Here is a 13,631-nt window from a genome sequence, read left to right as displayed (position 1 = left end):
TTCATTTAACGAAATGACAGGAGAAGTAGGAGAAGGAGGAGAAGAAGAAACATAAGAGAAAACAATATTAAACCACAATAATAAGTGATTGGTCTTATTTTGCGTAAAGAGAAAAAAAGTTGAATTTCTCAGGCTCATGCCCTAATAATTATACATTTGTTGACACCAGTAACGTTGGAATTACATTTAATTCTACTACCAGGCGACAGTATTAAAAATGAAAATATAAAAATCTTACCTGTCAGCCCATGAATCTTCAAGATGAACAGAAAACCCAAGACAACGCGGAAAGGACTTGTTACTGCGGCCATTTCCTCCTCTCATATGCCACGTACTGCAGGCTGAAAGCTTATCTTAAGTTCAAGTCGTTTCCTGTTTGTGTTAGGAACATTTCCCCACGCAGTGGATATCGCTGACTCGTGACTGCCTCCAAGTTCAAGTGATTTCGCTGAGGCGATTTACGTATTTTCTAAAACTGAAAAACTGCCAAATTTCAGAGTTAACGTCAGGATACGACCGGCCAAGGACCGTCACCACGAACTCACAGATTTCACGTAACGGTAACTCCTAACGCATCCAGCTCGGATCCACATGTGCACATGCACTCAGCTCGGGACTCTACCACCGACTGACTCACTTCGCGTTTTCTACGAAAAAGGGCATGCAGGGCCCCATGGTGCCAGCGGGCACGATCAAGGGTATGCTGGGGATCTCATCACACATCCGTTGCGGTTTTCCCTTATTAAAATCGTACAATGTTTTCAACCACTTTAATATCCTGTTAAGAGAGGAAATCTTCCATTTTTTGTCACTTGACGGCATACAAGGTATCGACCTGTTTTCGCCCAAGGGCCTGTTGGTTATACGCCAGGGCTGCGCATCTCCTTGTGACACTAAATGACCATTAGGCCACACCAATTTAATTTCTTGGTTAACGGATTTTTCTAGAAAAATAATGGAGCGGGCGGGCGAAAAAAAAATAAAAACAGGCCTAGGCATCGTATTATGGCCCAAAATGGTACAATAGGAGCCATGAAGTCAACACACCAGGCTGGTTCAAAATTCAAACAATGAATTATGAACTTTTAATGATACCATTGCATTGAAAGATGGAATAACTGTAATAACTAGGATGAAAACGTCTGTTTTCAACTGTTCAGGGCAAAATATGAGCATTTTGCAGTTGATTCTGGATTTTTATTTTTATTTGCAAATCGGAAAAAAATGAAGCGGCGAATCCGTTAACCAAGAAATTAAATTGGTGTGGCCTTATGTTCCTTATCGCTGTTTTACTCTAGCCTTAGTTGCTCCAGTTTACTGTTTTCATTCGGCCCAGCCTAGCTGCAGTTAGAAAGTCTGGCCTATTCCAGAGCATAACAACCATGACGAGTTCAATTTCATTTCATTTCATTCATTCCAGATGTGTCCAGCGTACAGTTGGACCCAAACAAAAATACACGGATAAATATATACCTGTAAAAATATAAAAACAAGTAAATGGTTTAGGAAAGCCCACCCCAGCAACGGAATTGTAGAGCTAGCTCTAGTCACTATAGAGATTAGAACATAAAGGCTGGGTGATATTCTTTATTTGAGTGGTTGACGAACACAATCCCGGCGACGAGGATGTCTGTCAGGAAGGGGCGAGGAGGATTTGAGTAAGTTCCTGTTGCCTGGTTGGTAGTCGGCCAAACTTTCAGATGGAAGCAGACGTGTAAACGCTTAGAACGCTACCTTCCCTAGTACGCCTTCCCGTTGTATTAACTTGGAACGGGCGTATGACCAGAATTTGTCTAATATATGTATGTATGTACAAAATTAAATACATGTATCTATTTCAAATGGAAATACACAATCATGTATACACTTAATACATCGATGAAGGTTAGACATCTAGGTAACACGATACGCCAAAAAGCAGTTACTCAAGCAACTGGATATGATTTTGAAAACATCAGACGTTTCAGCTGACGTTTTCAAAATCATATCCAGTTGCTTGAGTAACTGCCCCCCCTGGCAGAAATATACTACAACATTTCGTGTGTTAGTCATACTTTGATCGATTTATTAACGAAATCGTGATACGGATAAAAGACAAAATCTCTATAGCTAGCGGAAAACACATTATCTATCATAATCATTTATATCATTAGGTGATAGGAAGGGAAGATACATGTAGCTACCAACACGAATTAATACATTTTTCGATCACATTCACTAACAATTATCGGAAGTTTCACGTGACTAGCACAACATATTTGCACTGCGATTCATACTATTTAGTCAATTGCCAAGTGAGGAAATTCCATTTTACTAAGAAGAACGGAGCCCAGTTACTTCCGGCATTGACCATTAAGACATGTAAACTATACTAAATCATGTAAGACTATCATTCTCACTTAAACATTTTAATTAGAAAAGATTCTGTATACTATAGATATTCTGCCAGATTTGCAAATTCAATGTCCAAAAAAAAAAGAATGGCTTTCGGTCTATCATTAGCATTGCTGCGATAAGTGTGCAGGTTATTTTCCATAATATTTGATTGTTACATAACATTGACCATGGTACAGCAAAGTAAGGTTTTATACAATGGACGCCGAGACTTGAGCATTACCTGTCTACGTAAAATTAACGTTTTTTTGTTACATTGTTTTCCTCAGTGAAGTTTTGCAACGCTGCAAACGGACATTTTATTGTCGGTATTCCCTGAAAAATCCAATGTCTTTCGGTTACTGAACTGCTAACCTTACCGGTGTAAGTCTCCCAATGTCTCCTCAAGGAAATTTAATCACTGAAATGCCTGATGTAATCCTTACACCTGCAGGATCTCTCACCAGAGTAAGTCCCCGTAAGTCTTCAGATTACCCAGGTAACTTAACTGTTTACTGCCCCCCCCCCTACTTGTTCAGATGAAAGCGGTGGAAGCGTGATTCAGGTAAATCGCATCACATCTTCTCCACTACTCGGTCCACGTGCCACACATTCCTTCATAATCGTGGCCAAGCACAATTGGGCTAAAATTCAATCATTGCTGTTTGATAAAAAGACGCAAGTTGGCGTGGTGCCAATGTTAGAGGTCATAGACCTGCATGCTCAGTGGCCCATCGAGCTTTCAGCGTCGCTAAGAACCTTGGCCGACTGCCGGCTTGGTCTCGCCAGACTCACTGGAGCTCGTCCTAGAATGGACACGTTAACGTTATTCGGTCATTATGTACCTTTTTGTGTTGCATATACATTTTGTACATAAAGAAATATCAACCCGTAATCCATGACCTGGTCAATATGCTAGGTAAACCGGCGGTGAAATCTTCTCGCGTTTAGAATCAAGTCGCGATCCGGTAGAAAAACTACCTCCGAAACTACCTCCAGAGGTGGTTTGAGATCGAGCCAGTTTCAATGCAATTTGGAGTCGTCAAATGCATATCTGCAGCTTCCACCGGTTTTGTCTGTACACGGCCTAAGTGTGGGTCCGCATGTGTCTCTTTAGCTGACCTAGCGTTCTGAACTGTTTGCTGCACTCCTCACACGTGTAGGGTTTCTCTCCCGTGTGAATCCGCATATGAGTCTTCAGTTGACTCTTTTGTTTAAACTGTTTGCTGCACTCCTCACACCTGTAAGGTTTCTCCCCTGTATGAGTCCGTATGTGGTTCTGTAGATGACCCAGCTGACTGAACCGCCTGCTGCACTCCTCACATCTGTAGGGTTTCTCACCAGTGTGAGTTCGTTTGTGAGCTGTCAGACCACCCAGCCGACTAAACTGTTTGCTGCACTCCTCACACTTGTATGGTTTCTCACCAGTGTGGGTTCGCATGTGTCTCTTCAGATGACGCAGCTCACTGAACTGTTTGCTGCACTCCTCACACCTGTAGGGTTTCTCACCGGTGTGAGTTCGAATGTGTTCCTTCAGCTGGCCCAGTTGACAGAACTGTTTGCTGCACTCCTCACACTTGTAGGGTTTCTCACCTGTGTGAGTCCTTATGTGCTTCTTCAGAGAATGCAACACACTAAACTGCCTGCTGCACTCCTCACACCTGTAGGGTTTCTCCCCAGTGTGAGTCCGTGTGTGTATCTTTAAAGCACCAAGTTGACTAAACCGCTTGCTGCACTTCTCACACCTGTAGGGTTTCTCACTATTATGGACCCTCATATGCCTCTTTAGCTGATCCAGGCGACTGAACTGCCTGCCGCATTCCTCACATCTGTGGGGTTTCTCACCAATGTGAGTTAGCATGTGTCTCTTTAGAGTAACCAGTTGACTGAAATGTCTGTTGCACTCCTCACATCTGTAGGGTGTTTCGCCAGTGTGGGTCCTCATATGCATGTTCAGGTGACCCATCGAACCGAAATGTCTGCTGCACTCCTCACACCTGTAGGGTTTCTCACCAGTGTGAGTGCGCATGTGTGCCTTCAGACTACCAAGCTGACTGAACGTTTTGTTGCACTCCTCACACTTGTACGGTTTCTCACCAGTGTGAGTCCGTATATGTGCCTTCAGACCACCAAGCTGACTGAACGTTTTGCTGCACTCCTCACACCTGTAGTGTTTCTCACCACCACGCCTGTTGTGAGTACCTGGAGCAGCTGATGCCAGATGAGTTGCCATGCTGATAAAATCTGTGCCCTGTAGAAATAATGAAATCAATTCAAGTGCCTAGATTAGTTAAACATTAGGTTCAAAATGCAATAGTCTGATATCTTATCAATGTTATGAAAAGAATGGGTTAATATTTTACTGCTTGAATGGTGCACTTGTGACCTGCTACTTATAAAGCATGAGAGCATGTTTTAGTAGAAGGTACAAACTACAACATATCTAGAAACAACAACAACAAAATCCTGTCGGCACATCTGCTCGTGACGTACACTTTGAAATCACCCTCTGCGGAAATCAACTGAACTGCAGCCGACTCACCCGGAAAGCCAGTTACGTATTACTTCGCATTTATACACGAACTACAAAACCTTCACAATTCTTATCATACAGTCTCCAACCCGATACATTCCTATACCACACAGCGCAATTAACATCTGGCTGACGCTCATATCAGGCTTTCAACGTAGTCTCGATCTTCAAGAATATTAGCTGTACTATTTTCTATTCCACGTCATCAGCCATTAATTCACGAGTTTCCAATTCCCAGAATGCATAGCGCCTGGGTGTCATTTGCATATCGCAGGAAGGTATTCTGTTGACTTATGAGAACTTGTTTTTCCCTGTGTTTTGAGGTTTGGAGGCATTTTATCCTCAACATTATTAATTTATTTACTATGGGTTGAATCTTACAACAAATAGAGAATGAAATTTTGGTGTTCGCTTAACATGGAACATGTGGTTTGTAACGTTACAATGGTAACGCTATACTGTCTGTCAATATAGAAAGGACTGTGACCAGGACTGTGACGTTACAAACAACGTGTTCCATGTCAGAAATAACACAAAACTTCATTCTCTATTTGTTGTCAGATTCGACCTATAGTAAATTAATTAATGTTGAGCATAAAATGCCCCAAAACCTCAAACACACGAAAAAACAAATTCTTTAACGTTAACAGGATACATTCCTGTGATATGCAAATGACTCCCATGCGCTATGCATTATGGGAACTGGAAACTCGTAAATACTGCAGAAATGAGCACGTCGGCAGGACGTACTGCACCTGCGCGAAACCCGTAATGTATTGTACATAGCATTTCGGCAGAATGTCTCATATAAGGTTGTATTCGTTCATATAAGGTTAGAATTTCGACAGTAGTTTCCAAATGTTATGTTGGAAAGAATATCCTCTGCAACAGGCAAAATTCTGATGCAACGTTGACCAAAAACCCAACGAAAAACGCGAAAATCCAGGGTTCTGCGCAGGCGCAGTACGTTCTGCCGACGTGCTGCAGAAATGCACTCTGTATACTAGTATCCGATATATTTTTGGACTTATTCTGCAAATATTTATTCCGCGGCAAATTTTATTTAGAATGGTCCAGTTTTCCGGTAAAGAGAACAGAAGAATTTATATTCTAAAATCTGGCCAAAAAGTGTGACCTTTGGAATGGTTTGACCTTGGTTTGACTTGTTATTGACCTCGAAATACATGTACTTCTTCACGGGAAGGACTAACCATTTTGCTAGGGGGTAAAATCCAGGTATCATTTCAATGTTTTGGCTGTAGCTCATTAAAACGCCAGACTCGACCTTCCACTACGAGTACCAAAAAGCAAAAGAAACCTGACAAATCCAGCTTTGCAGTGAGGTTTGAAATACAGGTAAATGTGTTTTTTAAAGTGCTTGTTTTTTAGTGATTTCAGCATTGAATTTCAAAGGATATGTGGATGACATCCTCTGGCAACCCCAAAACTGATGCGAGCGTGCGAATAAAAGAAAGTTTTGAAAAAAAAGTTGCTTTCGTTATGAAATCTACGCGGTTTTGAAGGTTAAACAAATGACACAGAGTATGGTTTGGCGAACAATCTAGTCTTTAAATTCATATATCTACATTTTCGTCTTTTTAGTTTGCTTTTGGCATTCTACGACATTGGTATCGTTTTTCCAATGTGTTTTTTTAACTTATGGTATATATTTGCTCATTTTGCAACTGTTTTGTACGATTTACAGTATGGACATGGTTGGAAACATTTTTTTTGAAACGGCCGAAAATTCATGCGCGCGTGGATGTCATCCATATCATCAAATCAGCATGGCCTTACGGTGAAGAAACAGACGACGAAATTGAAAGACCTTCCTTGAAAGAGATTTACATATGTACTAGACACTGGAGAGCGTCGGTATTCAAAGCTTTTCTGAGATTAGCCTCAGCCCCATCTATAGGCCTGGAGTTGTCTTCACAGCCCTAATTTACATGATAATGACAACGTCTTGTACCATCTGTCGAGTTTCTTCCTTCCTCTCAACCATGGAGTTAAAAGACACACAAAGCACCCAGAATTGCATTATGAGGAACACGTTCGACAGACTTCCAGATATTTGTTTAATAGAATATTTCTCGCTCCATCATTATACATGTAGTCTCCACCGGACTAGCGACGCGGGTTCAAATTTAGACAGTGAAATGTAGCTGAATATTGTAAATAATTGGCCGGGAGAGTGTAGCCAGCGTACAGTTTATTTACCGTTCGGAAGGAGAAAATTAACCTTCTCGTGGACTGATTCTCTTGGTCAATTTTTTTCAGAATTCTGTACGATCCGTAATCCAGAATAGGGAGGCCGGCTACACATATAAGTATTTGTGACAGACCCCCATGCATAAATAAATCTGTTGTTAGTAACTCTATCTTCTCCCTTTCATGCAACACTAGAAATCGTTCTGGTAAAGGTAAACTTGTGGATACATCGATACGACATTTTAACAGTAGAAGAAGATTTGAATCACTGCATCAAATTTTACCATTGATCCCAACAACGATCGGTAACGCTGACCCCTAAACTAGAAGGAATTTCTGGACTTAAAATCTTAACTGCAAGAGACTAAACATAACGATAACAATACCTTGAGGATATCAACGACTTGTCCAAGCAGAGGCCTCTTCAGTTCCGTAATGGACTTCGGAAAACTCTGTCGACACGTCCGCTCACTGCTTCGGCTTGTCAGACAAGTGACGTGGAGTCACGCTACACGTTCCCAGCATGCTTAGCGCCAGGGGTCGTAATATTTTGCGGCAGTTGGATTTTACGACAGCATTTTCTACTGCAAACGCGCGAAACGTGAACCGTAAACAAGACGGCTTCCTATCATGTAGGTTTACCGTTGCCCGTACGTGTAAGTAGGAACATATACTACTTTAATGCGTACGAATATTAGTTATACACTAATAATTCTATCATGGCCTTTGTGTTATTTTATTTATTTTTTTTTTGGGGGGGGGGGGCTGCCAGGACGTCTTAACCCTTGTCCTGCTGACATTTCATACACAATATTTTTCAATAATTTCATGTCCTAACCAGGTCATATAGAACCCTGTATTTTGTTGCCCTTCCGAACACAAGCCAACCACAGCCGAACTTGCTCCCGATCTTGTGGGTGTAGTTCTTGTATTGCCTATAGACCGCACTTAGTCTTATTTTATCAACACAATATATTTTAACTACTTATTAAATATACATGTATTTAAATTATGCTCAACCTTCTATATTGATGTATTTTTACTTGTTATTGACGATGTAAATTTTGATGTTGTATATGATGTTGTATATGTGTTTTTGTATGGGGGAGGGCAACTTGTAAAGGTGCGTATGCACCTGTTTTGCCCTCCCTTTCACCCTGTGAAAAATCATAATAAACAAATAAACAAATAGACCTATCCATAACCATGCATGTTGGGTGGGCGGTGTGTGTGTGAGTGGGGGGGGGGGGGTGAGTTCGGGGGCCGTCTTTAGCTTATAACACAGGCTAATGGCTTAGTAGGTCTTTTTAATGTTTTCTAAAGTTTACAGACGTGATGGTTCGTACTTTTTTTCTATTTCAACATTTATTACAATGAGTTCTTTCTTGCAAGTTCATGCCCGAGAGCTAATTACAAACAGACATTGACAAAAACAATGAGTACAGAATGTAGTTATATGAGACTGTATGCCAGCATGAAGTTCTGCGTATACGATCTACTTATTTAACCAACTATCTCTACTTGAATTTAATAACGTTGGTGTACATGATAAACAGTGGATAACTGCTATTCTATTCTATTCTATTCCATTCTATTCCATTCTATTCCATTCTATTCTATATACTATTCTTGCCATGCTATTAGGGGGTTTGACTTCTTCTCAGGAGAATAAGCCGGGCCTATTGTCCGACTCTTTGAAAAATAAATGAGTTGGGAGACTTTAGCAGTAATATAGTCTTTTGTTGTTTGTTGAGATGTGACTGCGAAAACTTGGGGAAATATTGGAGACTTCTTTGAATACCTTTTTCTTTCAAAATCGCAATGAGGACACTGACAGATAAAATGTATTTCACATTCCACTGCTCCCTCTGTGTAGTACTAGTATATACATAATCTTTCGTTTACAGACAGTTTCTTGTATCTCCCTTTCATCTTTCTCTAATGTGTGTGCGCTTAGTCTCATTTTACATAGAGATGACCTTACCTCAAATCAGGGTGATGCAACAGTCAGCTATTAAGTTAATCAATCTTTAAACTCTAAATAAACTCCGTATGGCTGGATTGTAGAACTAAGTTCAACAGCTTTCAGAATTATCTTTTGTTGTACATCAACTTTTCATGATATTGCTGATGTTTATCATAAAAACACTGTGGTATCATATTAGCTTAAACTAAACAGTCTGGTGTTTTGTTATGTTAACCGAAGGAAAACATATTGTTTTTCCTCCATTTCTTCTTCTTCTGTTCCAAACACTAACCTCTGACCTGGCCAATTGCCTCTTTTGTTGACGTCTGTCACCATAGTAACTGGTGTTGGGTTACATAATGTTGCAATCTCATAGTAGGCATTTAGACTCCTGTCACCATGTACATGTATGTGAATGTGTTTGAGTAAGAATTAACAAAGCAGACCATATCCGAAGGTAAATATTATACATTTGCTTTGCAAATGTTACCTTTCTAGTTTTAAATTCTTTTACAGTGTACATGTATCTGTGGTACTTTCATACAGATGTCTCTGTATAGATGGGAACATCTGCATTTTCCAAAATAGTTTCATAAAACTTGCTGGAGATTTCTGTCCTCGGATCACCTTGTTCCTCTGCACTATCCCCACGTTGTGGACCTGTGAATGAAAAGGTAATTATAATACATTGTATATACAGGTAACCACTTATAACATCACATTGTAACAGTCAGTGGTTAGGGCAGATGGTTTGTGGCCAGTGTTAACTCATGATTCAAATGTTCTGTGTTTAAATTCCTGGCAGGCCCCAGTGTTAACAATTGTGCCCTTGGGAAAGGCACTCTACACCTACATGTATACATTTCCTCGGGTAACGTGAGTACTTAGCGTACATCAGGGATGTCCTGTTATGTATAGTATGGTCCACTATCCTTCACAAATCTTGATAACTGATTCTAAGACAAAACATGGATTCATCAGTTGTTTGTCTTTAAGTCTTTATTCATCCTTGATGTACATTCTTGCAATGTTGATGACAAAAAGTGAATTTAGTATATGCGGGCAAATTGGTGGTGGTGGTGGGGGGTATTGAAGGACTGGGCATCAGAGAATTATGTTTCGCTTCTAATTGTCAAGCAATAATGCAAGTTTACAAAATTTGCTTGAGCTACCACAGTGATGTTTTAACACTTTTTTCTTTTATACTTGGACTCATAATATTGCCTTACGTTCCTAGTATGGAACTTCCAACAATTCATGTCATATCCTGTATGTATTTGTACATGATTGCTAAATTTATAGCAATGCATAGTGTCTTTCTTGTGTACTTTTGCATGAAGACAACTTGTGTAATGTATAGCTTTGGTGCCATCCTATTTGTACACCAGGGTTCGCATGCTGCTTTCCTAAAACAAGCCTGTGAGTGTAAGGAGCCCAATAGCAAATCTAATTGCACCCAGGCAATTTAATGCAGGGAACAAAGTAAAAACCACAAACCCTGGCTGGCCACCTCATCCTTGGAGCGCGTTAGACAGCGAGGTATCAGGCGGTACAGTATGCACGAGACAAGGCAGACGACAGCGTACGTTCGGAACAGAACCACGCCCCCAAATGCATGGAAGATGGCACCACCAATGAGAGACCCCGACGCATAACCTATAGGGAAGAGTGATGTGATTAAAAAGATCGTTATCTTTTCAATCAAGAAACAGGGAAGTGGTGTAATCTCCAAGCAGATCTCCAGGACAGTTACACATATTATGTGTTCTATTAGTATTTTATAATTACACATGTAAAATAGTAATTGGGCCCAAGATTGGATTGATTAGTAGCCAACCAATGATCATTGCTAACCAATCAGTTGGACTCAGTCAGAAACGTTAACTGTCACAATTTTGCCCACAAAGATCTGCTTGAAGATTATATTAGCAGTAGTGCTGCATCTTTAACAGATGACTAGGTGAGACAATGCTGGCAAGTGTTTCAAATTTGCTGCTATTGACTGAACAGCGTCCATTGAATTAAGGCACTGCTGAGCATTTCTGGAGGGAAAAATAAAAAAATAGGTACTAGTAAAATAGCTCTGTATATGTAGTAGAGGGGATTCATTCCTCAAGCTAACCGACATCTTGCACACGCAGTCGTCCCTCAGTAAGTTATCTGGAGCTGAATAGTTCCTGTTTAGAATTTTTATTCAGTCTGTCAAACAGTCCCTTCTACTATATACAGTATAGTAAAATAGGTCTGGTAACCAGGCTAAGATAGGAGATAGAAGATCACTGCACAACAATGATTGGTCTCTGAATTCCCTGTGCATTTGATATTCAATGTCTACGATTCTACAATTTCAGACCAAGGGAATAACCCTGGTACCAAGAATAACTTTTTTGTAATAACATGTTTTGTTTTGCATTTGTTATCCTTGCACATATATTTTACCATAGCTTTACATGAGAGATTTTGAATTGATTTGATTTGATTTGACTTATTAGACTGTAGCAACAGATATATACAGCCAGGATTGCCCAACTAGCCGGAGGCTATTATAAAGGGATAGCTCTCACAACAAGAACACAAAACCATAGACTTACCTACACCAAACTGGAATGCACTCACAATGCTTTGCATGGTGGCCTCCATCCCTGGCGGCGCGATCAAACTGGCGTACGTTACGGAGGCGGAAAACATGGCCCCAAACGTGATGCCGTGTAGCGGTTCTATCGCCAGCACCCACCACGGACTGGGTATCAGAGAGTACGACAAAAACTTGACGGCATAGCAAAACAGTGCGAGCTGGAAGACCTGCTGGTGGCCAATCTTACGTATCAACTTTCCTGAGAAGAACATGAAAGGGAGTTCACCCATGCAGCTGATCATTAAAGCAAGCCCCAACAACAGCTGACTGCCTCCTATGTCTTTCAAATACCAGAAAAGGAAGTTAGCCTTGGCACCGAAAGATGACCCAATAATGAACATGATTACAAGGAACAAGAGCTCGTTGGGTCTCCTTAAAAGTTTCTGTAGGCTTCGAAACATCTTCTGAGGTCTTGCCTGGCGCCACTTCTCAAATCCAAAAGCAACTGTCAGTAACGTGGCAGTTCCAAAACCGGCAAACATGTAGAAAGTGACAGAATAGTCAGTTTCGTCTTGATTTTGTCGTCTTTCGCTGAAATTGTCCATGGCAAAGCCTGCAATCACAGAGGCAAGTCCAAATCCTACAGCTCCCCATAATCGTTGTTTCCCAAAATCAGAGGGGTTGTTTTTCAATAGTTGCATGGTGTGAGCATCGGCCTGGGGTCTTGATGCATTCTGCAAGGCTTGAGCTGGAACTAGGAGGAAGAACAGAATCCAGAATGTCCATCCTAGCTTTGTCTCTGTGTCTAGGTGGTTCACTTCTACATCACAGTCACTCTCCGTGGTATTACATGGGCACAGAAAACAGCCACTTTTTGTAGAACATCGTAGCTGTAAAGATGTACTGCTTAGTGTTCGTTCGGTTAAGTTCTTATCACTACTTGTCTGAACAAAACTGTCATCTTCTTGAAGCTTGGAACAGTTGCATAGTCCTTGGGCTTGGTAGAGTAAGACTGGAGACTGCAGCCTTGGATTTTGGGTAGAGGAATTTCCACACCACGACTTACAAGAAAAACAGTCGGCGCTAATTTGTAGCCCTCCCCTTTTCACAGGAGGCACGAACATGGTAGAAAACATCAGACAGTACGTCAAGAAGAGGCAGAGCATCAGTGTCTGCTTGTGTCGGTCGAACCTGTCTGCCACAGCGCCCAAGATGGGCTTGAGGAGGAAGGTGAAGAAAGGATATGTTCCACTGATGATGCCAGCTTGGTAGGACAGGAGGCCCAGCTGTCGCAGGTACACAGATATGTAAGGCACGAAGCACGCAATTCCTGCACCGGAAAAAAATAACAACAATTTCAGGCACATTGCTGCAGTTCTAGAGAAAGATGCTAGCTAGTAAGAATTTCCCTGTTTTTTTTCTCATTTCATGAAACTTTAAAGTAATCTAAGACCAAGAAATAACATAACTTAAAAAATACCTAACTTAGGGTGAAGGTGCCCTGGGTGCCAAACTAGTATCGGGCCATTAGCCGTTTACCTTCGGCAGCCAAGAGCCCTTCGCCCGCCTATATAAATTACCGCTACGGGGCAGTTGAGCCCGAGGGGTTTGTCCGGCCCTATAATACTATACTCGTATGTAGGGCCAGCTAAACCCCCCCCCCCCGGCTAGACTCCCCCGTAGCGGTAATTTACACCAGCGGGCGAAGGGCTCTTGCGGCCCGGAAAAACGAGTTTGGCTTCCACGGTAGCAGGGTGAAGGCGACTCAACCCATTTCAAGTGTTTATATTCTAACTGTGTGTAACGTTACTCCTACTATTCGCTTTCCACGTGAGCCAAGTTAACGAAGACTTCTTACCGCCAAAGAATAGGAAATAGTAGAGCTTCAACGTCAGAAGCTTGCAGTCGACCATCGTTACTTGTGGAGGTTGTATTTTTCTCCGCGTAAGTTCCAAAGGTCATCCAAAGGTAAG

At 41.3% G+C, this 13,631-nt stretch overlaps 2 protein-coding genes across 2 annotated transcripts; both read right to left on the bottom strand.

The window, feature by feature from the left end:
* Positions 1-1,994: 1,994 nt before the first annotated feature.
* On the bottom strand, positions 1,995-7,595 carry LOC109463124 (zinc finger protein 678-like). Its single transcript, XM_019759840.1, has 2 exons — positions 7,504-7,595; positions 1,995-4,624 (listed from the first exon to the last, which is right to left on the bottom strand). Exon 2 carries the CDS (start codon positions 4,604-4,606, stop codon positions 3,461-3,463), a length of 1,146 nt encoding a protein of 381 aa, XP_019615399.1. The 5' UTR covers positions 4,607-4,624; positions 7,504-7,595; the 3' UTR covers positions 1,995-3,460.
* Positions 7,596-9,609: 2,014 nt separating this feature from the next.
* On the bottom strand, positions 9,610-13,579 carry LOC109463111 (major facilitator superfamily domain-containing protein 6-like). The gene is made up of 4 exons (XM_019759825.1): positions 13,517-13,579; positions 11,675-12,988; positions 10,581-10,739; positions 9,610-9,743 (listed from the first exon to the last, which is right to left on the bottom strand). Exons 1-4 carry the CDS (start codon positions 13,569-13,571, stop codon positions 9,622-9,624), a joined length of 1,650 nt encoding a protein of 549 aa, XP_019615384.1. The 5' UTR covers positions 13,572-13,579; the 3' UTR covers positions 9,610-9,621.
* Between the last annotated feature and the right edge of the window lie 52 nt (positions 13,580-13,631).

This window comes from Branchiostoma belcheri, unplaced genomic scaffold (assembly GCF_001625305.1).
Source record: "Branchiostoma belcheri isolate BF01 breed outbred unplaced genomic scaffold, Haploidv18h27 scaffold122, whole genome shotgun sequence".
Taxonomy (NCBI): Eukaryota; Metazoa; Chordata; class Leptocardii; order Amphioxiformes; family Branchiostomatidae; genus Branchiostoma; species Branchiostoma belcheri.
The sequence above is the reverse complement of the archived record's forward strand: the minus strand, read 5'-3'. Positions and strand labels throughout refer to the sequence as shown.

Bases quoted from the DNA above. Each gene is read 5' to 3' on its own strand.
- LOC109463111 (XM_019759825.1), bottom strand. From the start codon at position 13,571: ATGGTCGACTGCAAGCTTCTGACGTTGAAGCTCTACTATTTCCTATTC. The intron at 12,989-13,516 runs GTAAGAAGTCTT...TTTCCGGTGCAG, and splicing joins CTATTTCCTATTCTTTGGCG to GAATTGCGTGCTTCGTGCCT. The intron at 9,744-10,580 runs GTTTGTGGTTTT...TTTCATTCACAG, and splicing joins GGATGAGGTGGCCAGCCAGG to GTCCACAACGTGGGGATAGT.
- LOC109463124 (XM_019759840.1), bottom strand. From the start codon at position 4,606: ATGGCAACTCATCTGGCATCAGCTGCTCCAGGTACTCACAACAGGCGT.